Source organism: Panthera uncia, chromosome B4, assembly GCF_023721935.1.
Source record: "Panthera uncia isolate 11264 chromosome B4, Puncia_PCG_1.0, whole genome shotgun sequence".
Classification (NCBI taxonomy): Eukaryota; Metazoa; Chordata; class Mammalia; order Carnivora; family Felidae; genus Panthera; species Panthera uncia.
Genome location: NC_064809.1, coordinates 35148462 through 35160828, shown reverse-complemented (window position 1 = coordinate 35160828; position 12367 = coordinate 35148462). Strand labels below are relative to the sequence as shown.

At 51.5% G+C, this 12367-nt stretch overlaps 1 protein-coding gene across 1 annotated transcript in view; it reads right to left on the bottom strand.

The window, feature by feature from the left end:
• CACNA2D4 (calcium voltage-gated channel auxiliary subunit alpha2delta 4) overlaps window positions 1-12367 on the bottom strand; it is a 112605-nt gene that overhangs the window by 12362 nt on the left and 87876 nt on the right. The window contains exons 27-29 of the mRNA XM_049624840.1: window positions 4124-4185; window positions 3074-3118; window positions 2851-2913 (exon numbers count right to left, since the gene is read on the bottom strand). Of these exons, the coding sequence (XP_049480797.1) occupies window positions 2851-2913; window positions 3074-3118; window positions 4124-4185 (170 nt within the window). The remainder of the gene's footprint in view (window positions 1-2850; window positions 2914-3073; window positions 3119-4123; window positions 4186-12367) is intronic.

The window sequence follows — 12367 nt, the reverse complement described above, 5'->3', positions numbered from 1 at the left end:
GTCACTTTCTTGGCCCCAGCTGTCTGCTTCTCTTTCTAGGCCCCAACAAAGGGCTGTAATCCTGTCATCTGTAGTTCTTTATTAAAAGAATGAGCCCTGAGCTGGAAGAGAGGCTCAGTGGGACCAAATGTCTAATCAGCAGGACTGGAACACCACCAGGGCCAGGAGAGATTCAGGCTGCCCCTCCCTCAGGCAGACCACAGATGGTGCCTTTGGGCATTGCACTCACATTATTTGCTGGGCAGGAGGGCCGCAGTGAGGAAGGGCTGGGAGGGACTTTGGGAAGAATCTTTGCATCCAGAGCAGTGACAGTCTTCTCTCCTCCGGTCCCTGGGTGGACCTCAGCAGGGACAAGGAGTAGTCTGGACCTTCTGGCACATTAGCCCAGTTGGGAAAGTGCATCCAGATCAACAGCAGCTGGCATTAAGGCCTAGGAAGTGGCTCTCAGACTTTATCACACATCAGAATCATCAGAGGCCTTGTCACATCGCAGTTGGTGGGCCCCACCCCAGACTTTCTGATTCCCTTAGTCTGGGTAGGGCCCGAGAACTTATATTTCTGTTAACTTGTATTTCTGCTGCTGCTGCTGCTTCCAGTACCCCTGCCCCCCAACACTTGGAGGCTTAGGAGTAAAAGGGGGGGAAATGAATGAGTTGGAGGAGGGGCCAGACCATGTGGTCCTTGACAGCACTTGGGTGTGTTTGGGGAAGGGGAAGGGGTTTATGGTAGAACACTTCTGTAATGGCTCCTTGGTAGGTTGGATGTAGTAACTTGCTTCTAGTGAATAAAATATAGTAAAAGTGATGGGATGTTGCATCTGAAACTAGGTTCCAGGAGACAGTGACTTCCACCTTGTTCTCACTCTCTCTGTCTCTGGCTTTTCTTGGCTTGCTCACTCTGATGAACCAAGTTGCCATGTTGTGAGCTGTCCTGTGGAGAGGCCCATGTGGTAACTGACCATGTGAGTGAACTTGGAAGCTGACCGTCCTCTAGCCAAGCCTTGACATGAATACACAGCCCTGGCTGACACCTTCCTTTCAGCTGTATGACAGACCCTGAGCCAGAATCAGCTAGCTAAGCCACGCCCAAGAACTGTGGGACAGTAAGTCAGGTGGCTTTAAGCCACTACATGTTGGGGTAAATTGTTACGTGCAACAGATAACTGTTACAGAGTTGTTGAATGGAGGAGTTAAAACAAAAGCAAAAATGGATGGATAGACAGCTGATCTACAGCATCAGCACCCGCTTTCCACCACTATGTTTCCACTCACCTTCCAGTCCAGTCCCTGCTTCTTCCAGGCCTCTCTTACCTTTAGGCCAGTTTGATTCTCCATGTAGTAACTGTGTGTTGTGCCTGGTGTGTGTGGTGTGTGTGTTGTGCCTGGTGCTGCTATACCATTGGTGCCTCCCTTCCTGCCCTCTCCTAACCTGACACAGCTCCGGTCACAGGGTGAGAGTTGTCCAGAGTGAGGAAAGAGGAGCTCTGTCAAGACACTGCTCCCAGAGCCCTGGCACCAGCCTTGGAGTTTAATCTGGGGGTTGGGATGCCTGGCCTTGGCATTCAGCGTCCTAGAGGCATCGGTCCTAATTCCATCAGACTCAGCCAAGCGCAGCAAAGTGAATGAACTCTGCCCCAAGCAGTAACAGAGCAGCCTGGGGTGGGTGCCCAGGCCACAGGAAGACCACCCCGGAGGCTGGGGCTTGCGGCCTGCCACGCCCCCCAGAGAAGGCCTTATCTCCCTGGTCACTGTCACTGCCCTTCACTCGTATTTCTAGGCTCAAAGTCTGACTTTTCTGTAGCTGTTGGTTTTCGGGTTGCTAACCTCACCTCGCAGCCTCAGTTTTAACTGCAGGACAAAATGAGACTAATACCACTACTGAGATGATGGTGGCGGTGGTGTGGGGCCCCGAAGTGGGGGAAGGGAGGCAGTGGAAGCACCGGAGTGTCAGAGGCTGGGGTAACCAAGCACAGTGGGGGCTTGGGGCTCTGGAGGAGCTTCTGGATGGTCCCAACCCTATTATGAGATTAAATTTCATTTCATTTACACCCTGCTTCATTCTATAAAGGATTTGGGATGGCTTTTAAAAGTACATACAGTGTTATAATAGTTGAGAAAATAGGGGTAAATAAGCTAAATAAACACATACTTTATAAAATATGTCTCTATTTGTTTTTACAAATATCCAAAGTTGTACCAACTTGTGAGCAAATGTGATCTGGGTAGAATAGGAATGGGATCAGTGCCTTTATCAAAGAGACCCCCAGAGCTCCCTTGCCCTTTGTGCCATATGAGGATACCATGAGAAATCTGTGCCCTGGAAGAGGGCCCTCACCTGAACACACGGGCACCCTGGCTTCTGACATCTGGCCTCAAGAACCCTGAGAAATAAATTCCAGCTGTGGATGAGCCACACAGTCTGTTCATGTTGCAGTGGCCTGAATGGACTAAGCGGCGAGGGGACGTGATGGAGGGCAGTGGGGCGATGGGCAGTACAAGGGGGTATGGACTCTGGGAGTCAGCGGCACGGCCTCGGCACAGGACACACGCTACCCTGAGGTGGAGTTTGGTCTTGCCTCTCCTCATCATGTGGGCAGATTCTCTACCAACCATGGGATGAGGCCAGATGAGGTATAGACAAAATAAGAAGCAACATTTTCTCTGACCACCCAAGTGGAACAGTGTCTGAATTTTGTGATCTTGCTATATGGACTTGGTTTCAAGAAGAGACTCCGTTTTCTTCAGACCATTTACTCTCACCTGCTCTAAGCCAGGATTACTTCCTTCCCCTGGCTGTCCTGGCTGCCAGATGACTTGATTGACCCCTAATTCTACTTCCCCAATGCCTTACCTCCTGGGACCTCTCTGAGATTAGGATGAACCCGTTGTTGTCGATGACGAAGCAGTCCAGGCTCTGGGGAGAAACCCAGGAGGAGGTCATGGCTGGGCCATGACCCCTGGGTGCCCGTCCCGGCGTTCGGGAAGGCAGGCCTGCGTGTCCAGTGTAGAGGCACGCAGTGTGGCCCAGCATTTCAGGGAAGGATGTGGTTGGGGGGGTCCGTGGAAGAACTTACACTGTCCTGGCAGCTCTCTGGGCATGGCCCCTCCACAGTGCCGCACTGGAAGGAAGAGGAGAAATTGTAAACTGTGTATGCCTGTGTACGTGCATCTGCATGGTGTTGTGTGTGTGTTATATTCGTATACTGATGTGGGGTTTATACTGTATGTGTTTGGTGTGTGTGTATAGTATATGTGGTGTGTATGCTGTGTGTGTGTTGTATGTGTAGGGCGTCTGTGTGCAGTGTGCATGTGTGCACGTGTGGTGTATACGTGTGGTGTGATGCACGTGTGAAGCTGTTAGTGGGGTCAGGGCAAGGAGAAGCAGGCCCTTGCTGGCGGGTTCAGCCTTGTCTGAGGGGCCATGGCCACTGCAGCCCATGTGTGAGGGCGGCACTGGAAGCCTCATGGGGTGGCTTCAGAGGCTCCTGTTCTTTGTGATCCCACCTGATGTGAAGGGTGCTGCTAGGTTATGGGGCTGGTGCCCCTTCCCCTCCCATCCCTTCCATCTTCATTCTGTGGTTTCCTAAACCCGCTCAAAGGGAGGATGCAGCAACACGCAGATGGGGGGGCCATGGCACAGAGGGGAAGATTCTGGCCAGAGGAGCTTGAGGAAGACAGTGAGGAGACCCAGGAAGTGGGGAAGAGCCCAGTGCGTGGGCTCCAGGCTCCGGGGAGGAAGAGCAGAGGTGGGGAAGGATGGGGTGGAGTGGGAAGCACAGGATGGACAGCAGTCAAAGCCTGGGTCTTGGCTGGAGGGACGAGGGGTGCTCTCTCCTCTGCCTGATGGGGCAGGGCAGGTGGGAGCATTGTGACCTGCCCTTTCTCTGGGTCTGAGCTGAGACAGAGCCCCTGGTGAGGAAGGTCAGGAGTCCACAGGCTGAGGTGCAGGCAGAGAAGGAAGAGAGCCAGGCAGAGCCAGGCAGAGAAGGAAGGGATCTGGGACAGTGGACTGAGGGCCCAGGAGGTGGGCCAAGAGGCGGTGGGGGCTGCCCGGGGGAGCGGGCCCTCCTCACCCCAAGGTGTCGGCCAATCCTCTGGCCCTGACCTGGCACCTTCACACCCACCTGCCGGGTCGCTGCCCAGAACGTGCGTTGTAGGAACTCCAGCCTCATTTGGACTCCCACCGCTACAAGGAAGTGGGAAGAGGGAGGGCAAGACCATGGGCGTGTTTTTTGGGGAGGGGGTTGGTGGGAGGGAAGAGACAGTGAGAGAAAAAAATAGATCCAAGTCAGAGAGAGGAGGTGCATCAGCAGGAACTGAGGGGAGAGGTAGCATCGAGCTGAGTCAGATGGCAGTGTGCTCGAGAGCTGAGGCTCCTGTGGAGTGGGAGTGGGGAGAAAAGCAGACCGGCTGGTGGCTTCTGTCTCTCCACAGCAGGCAACACCAGAAAATGCTCAAGAGAAAGATGAGTCCCAGGTTCTACAGAACAATGAGGACAGCACTCTCCTCTGATCTTGGGAAAATTGAGGCAGGTGCACTAGGCACATCATTCTCCCTTTTCCCACAGATGGAAAAACAGGCAGAGAGACTGAGCCATTTGTTCAAGGTCATCGGACCAGAAGTGGTAGGCTGAGACTGGAATTCAGCACCCTTTATGAAGCTTTCTAGATTTCAAGTCTGACATAACAGCCTGTCTTGTACCCCATTCCTGCTCAGGGTCTCCCCCACTTTGTAAGAAGTCTCTTTCCTTGCTGAAAGGTACGATCAGGTTTACCCAAGTAGGTTCCAGAAAACTAGAGATGCTACCAACCGGCAAAAGCTACTCTTGATGATGCCACGTCCAAGGGCCACCTGTGCCTCTTTGGTTCCCAAATAGGCTCAGAGGATGCGAGCTGGAGCTCACATGCTAAGAGAAATCTGAGGTCAGAGAACATAACAAAAAGGCAGGTTATATTGAAAAGAAAAGGAATAAAAAAACTAGGTCGACTTCCTACTGTCTGGTATAATAATATTGAAAATTTTGAGTGCCAGTCACCTTCACATCCATGAGCTTATTTCATCCACACAGCGGACCAGTTCTATTCTTATTTGGACTTCACAGCTGAGGAAATGGAGGCTTGCAGAGGTGATGTGCTTGCCTAAATCACCCAGCCCCTAAAGGCAGAACCGGGACTCAGCTGGGTCTGTTCCTAAGGCTCTTAACTGTTCTCTAGTCAAGCACTCTCCCACCTGAGGCTGCGGTCCCCTCATCAGCACAGTGGGCGTGGATCTGAGCTCCTGACTGTTATACTATATTCATGAGACATTCTAGGCACGCCAATGACCACTCATTGGAGAGATCTTCCATTGTGACCATTCTGACTTGCCAAAACTCAGCAACAGGCTCTTCTAAATGGGCTGGAGTTCTAGAATGGTACAGAGATACAGAATTGTATTTTTTTTTCAATATGGAATGATCCTAGACAAATATTATGAAAAAAAAAATGAGACAAGGAAGGGTCAAGGGGCCAGAGTTCTGGCCCTGGGTTTGCCAAGGCTGTGATCTTTGGATTTGTTTCTTCAGTTACAAAATGAGCCATGATTATACTCGCCCTAGGAAGGCAGAATGAGTATAAGATTGTTGAGGCTCAAACAGATAATGGAGGAGAATATTATTTTACACTAGAGCCTTGGTTCTCAAACTTTGGCATGCATTAGAATCATCTGGAAGGTTTTCCCCTGTCCCTAGAGTCTCTCATTTAGTATGTCTGGGGTGAGGCCTGAGAATTTGCAATTCTAAAGTGTTTCTAGATGATGTTGATGCTACTGGCCCAGAGACCATATTTTGGGAACCACTGTTGTAAAGCAATACTATCTGATTGAACTTTCTGTTCTAGACCTGCACTGTTTCATACAGTAGCCACTAGACACATGTGGCTATTGAGCCCTTGAAATGTGGCTGGTATGACTGAGGTCCTGAATTTTAGATTTTTAATGTAATTTTAATTAAATTTAAATAGCTACATGTGGCTGATGGCCACCATACTGGACAATGCAATTCTAGATACATGAATTTACAGATGATGAAACCAAGGCCCCGAGAAGCCCCTCCCCTCCTTTGGAGTCTCATGGTACTTCTGTGGCTGGAACTTTGGCTAGCCTTCTGGAACAGGTTCTGTGATATGGGAACATTTGAGTTCTTTGTGCACTTCTTTGGGCTGCAAGGTCTGATGACTAAGAGGAGGGGTGGGAAGGGCGCAGGCACACCCACTTCTTGGTCATGACAAAGACGAGAGATGCACTGACACAGCACATGATCAACACATGAGGCTTGTGCTGGAGAGTCCAGTGCTGGTGACCACACCCTATCCTCCCTTCCATGCTTCCCTCTAAACTTGCAGGTGACTTCTTACTCTCTCTCCCTTTCTTCCTTTTAAGACCACCCATGATATTCATTTTAGACCATTTCTTTCACCAACAAAAGAAAGCTGAGTGAAGGAAGAAACTTTCTAAAAATTGTCAGAGAGGGGGCGCCTGGGTGGCTCAGTCGGTTAAGCGGCCGACTTCGGCTCAGGTCATGATCTCGCAGTCCGTGAGTTCGAGCCCCGCGTCGGGCTCTGTGCTGACAGCTCAGAGCCTGGAGCCTGTTTCAGATTCTGTGTCTCCCTCTCTCTGACCCTCCTCCATTCATGCTCTGTCTCTCTCTGTCTCAAAAATAAATAAACGTTAAAAAAAATTAAAAAAAAATTGTCAGAGAGGAGTCACACTAATGCTTAGAATGATCAGATCTTTGGGCCACTGACCCTTGTCCTTGGCTTCCATAGTCAAAGAGATTTCAGATGATTCCTAGAGGAAGACCCTGACTTTCTACCTGCTTGCTCAGAGCCAATTCTCATGGAATCATGACATTCCAGAGCCAGAAGGAATTCTGTGATTCTAACATAGAGAGGCTTGAGAAGGTGGGAGTTAGTTTTTCCCTAATGAAACAGGTTTTTGAGGCTCTTGGCTAGAAATGGGAGGAGTGGGGAACCAAGCAGATTGTCTCTCCCCTAGGTTCCGTCTCACAACTGGACCAGAAGCTCTTCTAAGGTGAGCTCCAGGTCCTTTGCATCTGGGTGTCCTTTGCAGAACTGAGGACATTCCAACTGCCTACATCTCCACTTGGGTCACCAAGAAGCATTTCAAACTTCACATGTTCACAACTGAACTCTGGCTTTTCCTCCCCCAAATGTGACCTTCCTTGAGACTTTTCCATTTGGGGCATATTCCACTTAATCGTTCTCATGTTCCCTTCTTCCATCCAAGTTCGGCAGCCCTTATTCCAAAACACTGTAAGTCTGTCTACTCTGCTGCTACCACCCTGGGCCAGACCAACATCCCTCACTTGGATTAATGTGCTAGATCCCTAAGCAGTCTCCCTGCCTCTCTGCCCTCCGTTCCCCAATAGCCATAGCAATGATCTTTCTGAAGATCAAGTCATGTCACTCCCTTGCTTAAAACCTTCCAATGCCTTTCCACTGTTTTTGGAACAAAATCTAAACTCCTCTGTAATATGGCCTCAAAGCCCCACAGGAGCCTGCCCTGCCATTCTCTCTGATTTCAACCTGAATCATCTTCTCCCTTAAATGGCTGTGCATCAAAGCTGTGCTTCCTTCCTGGAATGCTCTTCCCCTAGAACTTTACATGGCTGGCTCCTTCTCATCATCAGATCTCAGCCCAAACATTGCCTCCTAGAGAGGCTTTCTCTGACCTCTCCAGACAGAGCAGACCACTCCTTCACCCTCCACTCTCTATTTCATCATTTTAGTTTCTTAGCAACAGATTTATTTTATTCCTATTTATTGCCTGCCTCACCTTATTAGCATGGGGGCTAAAAGTAGGGAAGAGGGAGTGAGTTCTGATCCCTGCACCTAGTATAATACTTAACATACTGTGGGGCTCCATAAACATTAAAAAAAATTTTTTTAAGGTTTTATTTTTGAGAGGGAGAGAGAGAGAGAGAGAGAACACAAGCAGGGGAGGGGCAGAGAAAGAGGGAGACACAGAATCCAAAGCAGGCTCCAGGCTCCAAGCTGTCAGCACAGAGCCCAATGCGGGGCTCAAATTACAGAACCCCAAGATCATGACCTGAGCCAAAGTAGGAAGCCTAACCAACTGAGCCACCCAGGCGCCCGTCCATAAACATTTTTTTAAGTTTTTAAAAATTTTATTTATTCTTGAGAGAGAGAGAGAGAGCAGGGGAGGGGCAGAGTGAGAGGGACAGAGAGAGAGTCCCAAGCAGGCTCTGCACTGTCAGTGCAGAGCCCGACGCAGGGCTCGAACTCATAAACCATGAGATCATGACCTGAGCTGAAACCAAGAGTCAGATGCTTAACTGACTGAGCCACCCAGGCTCCCCACCATAACTATTTTTTGAACTAAGTAAATATTTGTGAATTCCATTGAGTCAGCCACTTGACTGGGAAGCAAATTCTACAAGATCTTGCCATCTCATCCCTTACCTTTAGGGCTTAGGACTGAGCTGAGCTCCTTCCTCCCATATGGATCCTGGCCTCTTACAGATCTGGACTTGAGACCCTAGAGGTTTAGCTGTGCTCTGATTCCCCTGAAGGCCTAAGAGGGAGCCCACTAAGAAACAGGGACTTTAGGGGAGACAAAAAGAGCTTCCTCATGGTAGGATCTGCTAGATTCTGACAGCAGGGGCTGGTATAGAGTGGGGGAGGTAGTGAGGATCACGGGAGCATCTTCAACAACAAATCGTCTGTTCTGCTGTTCATCATTTCAAATCCTGTTCAATTCCTGCCTTATAACCCAAACTGTACTTTTCCACCCCAGACACTGCGAGAGTCCAGGCTTCTCTCCTGGGAAACCTGCCAAGGTGGCCCTTGGGTCCCTGTTCTGCTTGCTCAGGTGGTCGGCTATTGTCAGAACCTCACTGGACCCCCATCTCAGGGGAGCACCAGGGGGTCACCCCCCTCCTAGTGTCTCCTATAAGCCTGCTGTGTGCAGGAGATAATACTTCATGGTATTATGTTTGCAGGCAGGCACAGAACTAGTGGTGAAGAGAAATCCAAGCAAAGGGGCCATGGGAATGTGCAGCACTGGCCTCTCTGGGCTGCCACGCCCAGTGGGTTATTAAGAGACCCCCTCTTTTCTGTGCGTGATTGGTCCTTGTTTCAGAGACAGACGTTGGACCCCAGGTCCCACTACAACCTGACAGAAGCAGAGAAATGATGCTCCTTCCTCCTGCCCCTAGCCGTGCCTGTTCTTCTCCCTCCCCTGGCCTCCTCCTGCCTTTCCTCTCTCCCCTGCTTCTGCACAAGGATCTCTCCTCCACAATGATCTTGTGCCTTCCTCCGAAGCAGCTTTTCTTTAACATTCCCTTGACTGTCAGACAACCTAACAAAAAGCCTCAATAAGGCCACAGGCAGCAGATGGCTTATCAAGATGTACCTATCTGCTCGGGGTCCTGGCTGTCACCTCAGTGCTGCTTTGTCATTACAGATGGCAAAACAAAGCAGCTGTGCACACACACACACACACACACAGAAATGATCCCTGTTGGGAGCCATTCTCCCAGCACCTCCACACTTTACCCCCTAGCTCTCATAGCTACTTTGTCCTTCCCCCCCTCTCTGCCTTGATAACTCAGCCTGGAGAGCGTTTAACTGATCAAGAGCTGTGAGATTAGGAGGGGCCCATCTTTTACCCTACAGGCTGGTTTTCCAGCAGATGCTCAAGGTCATAGAGTGCCAGTAACAGAAGGGAGACCCAAGATCTCAATCATTCTCCCTCCTCATTCTATAGAGCAGGAAAATAAGGCCCAGGGCTGTCAGGTTCATTAACTAGCTAATAGCTAGTTAATGAGCAGCAGAGTCTAGACTCTGGGTCTCTTGATGCCTAGGCTTGGGCTCTTTCTTCCCTTCTAGCCCTGATTCAGCTGACAAGAATGTACTGGGGTGTGGGAGAGGCAGAGTCCATTTTCTGGTACAGCTCATAGTACACGAAAGAAGATAAGCCATCCCACAGAAAGCTGCTGTACATTTTCTGTGATATGAACCGCAAGGGTGCCCCAAAGAAAGGCCATAGATTGGAGAAGGTCAAGTCTGTGGACCAGACAGGGAAACTTGGTAAAGGTGGTGACTTTCTGGCTGAGCTTTTAAGAAGGGGAGGCTACCCATGGGGATGGAGGGTGTTTCAGACTCAGGGAAGGAGCTGGGAGAGCCAAGATCTGTTTAGAGGTAAGTGGGTGCAGTTAGCCTGAAGGATAGGACGCACTTGACCTCTGTGTAGGTGAATTCCCAGGTAGAAGATGCCCTCTTTCCTCCTGGAACAGTGGTCTGAGCCTCTGCTGCTGTGTTGTGCAGCAGGGCAGACAAAAAAGATGGTGCAGGAGCATCTGTCAGAGGCATCTTGGGGGTTTCTCAACCTGACCCCCACCCCTGCCCCAGTCCTGATGGTGAATCCCCCAAGGAACACAGGTAAAATGGAAGAGGGACACCGGGATACCCCTGACATATATTATCAACATGCCATGCCATCTGCTTGTCAGGCAGATTTTAAGAGATGCAAGGAAGGGTCACTTAGGGGTCTGTGCCCCAGGCTGGGACTCCTCCTCTGGCTTAGTTGCTGGTGTCTTTTGCCTTTGGATCAGACACTTGCCGTCTCTTGGAATATCAATTTCCTCAACTTCTTTGTCCTGATTGGTTAGCAACCAGGCCTCTGAGTTCTTGAATACCAGTCTCTTCCCTTCTGCAAGCCTACCTCATCTAGATAAGAACAAGGAGCCTAAAGAAGCCAAGTCAGATGGGGCGGGGCTGCATTTACCCCTGGTTCCTCCAGGGCTCACCCCAGGGCACTACAGACAACCTGTCAACCAGCTCCAGTCCCCTTAGCTCCCAGCCTGTCAGCGCTGGCATTTTACTTCCTTAAATAGCCCTGGTCTGGGGTCACTGAAGCTCAGTGATCTATGTGCGACCATGACACTAGCTCTGTGTGGCTCAGGGCCCCTTTCTGGAGGACTGCCAGGCATATGGGCTGTCCTGTGCACCCCTCCAATGACCCTCTCTGGAATAAATCACCCTTTGACCGGGAAAAGGGTTTAGTTTTTCCTTTTCCACAGGCAGGATGGAAGATACTGCCCTGCAGATCTCTGAACGGGAGACAGACCCAGCCTCCTAGGGGCCTCTCTGCCCTCTGGGTCCTGGCCCTCTTTCTCCAAAGGGAAGGGGAGAGACAGGAGAGGGGGGCGGCGGTCGGGGCAGGGAGAGCTTGGAGGACATTGGGGAAGGAAGATGGAGGTACAGGGTACAAGGGCTTTCAACAGCTTTCCTCCTTTCGAGTTGGAAGCGGTTAATCCATAGGTGCTTTTTTCCACCGAAATGTGAGCATTTCAAGGGTGAGCGCTGCCCTCTGGCCGCAAGCGCCTCCGGTGTGTGTGCGCCTGTGCGTGCGCGCCTGTGTGTGCTACTGTCGCTGTCATCACAGATGTACCCCCAGCTGTCACTCCATTGCTCCGTCTCTTCGTTCGCGCGCACACGCGCGCGCTCTCCTCCTCTCCCTTTCTTCCCCTTTCCTATCGGTCTCCCTCTGTCCCTCCCTCTTTCCTTCTCAATTTTCTATTGACCCAGCAGCCCCGTCCCCCTGGCAGCTGCGGCAGGCATTCCTTCTTCCCCGTGCTGTGCGCTGCGTGCCAGGTCCCTGCTCCCGGCCGGCTGGGCGACTGGAGACTCAGTGCCCCCAGCGCTCCGCTGGGCAGTGCTGTCTGGATTTCTCCAGGAATCCCAGGAGGGGCTCGCTGGACGGCTAAGAGCTACTTGATTTAAGGAGCTTGCAGTCAGGGTGAAGAAAGGTGAGTGCTGTCCTCTGGAGAGAAGGAATGAAGGGCCGGTGGGGCTGCAGGGTGGCTGGGTCACAGGGAACAGGGCCCATCTTTGCTGGGGGGTCTCCTGGCCCTGCACAGACAGTGGCTGTTGCCTGCTGCCTGGGAGCGATGGCTGGGGTTGGGGAAGTGCTCAGTACCGGACATCTGGGTGACCCAAAGATACAGGACCCAGGGGTACTCTGACATCACAACATTGGGGAGGTGAGCTGGGATTCTGCTGGGGAGGGGGCAGCTGGGGAAGGGGAGGGGACAGGAGGGCAGTGCCAGTGCCAGATGACAGGCCCTGGGGGGCAGAGAAACCAATCCCTGCAGCACGGGGAGTGCCAGCCGAGAGCCCTGTGCCGTCTGCCTGCCCGGCTCGCGCACACAGCCTGAGGAGCTTGGGTGCTATGGAAAGGGATGCTGGTGACAGGGCTGGTACAGAGGACAGCTTGTTGGGGGGGGGGGGATGGCAGGCTGGAGGACTATGCTGTTTGAGGTCTGGGAATAGACCTGGGGCAGCCTC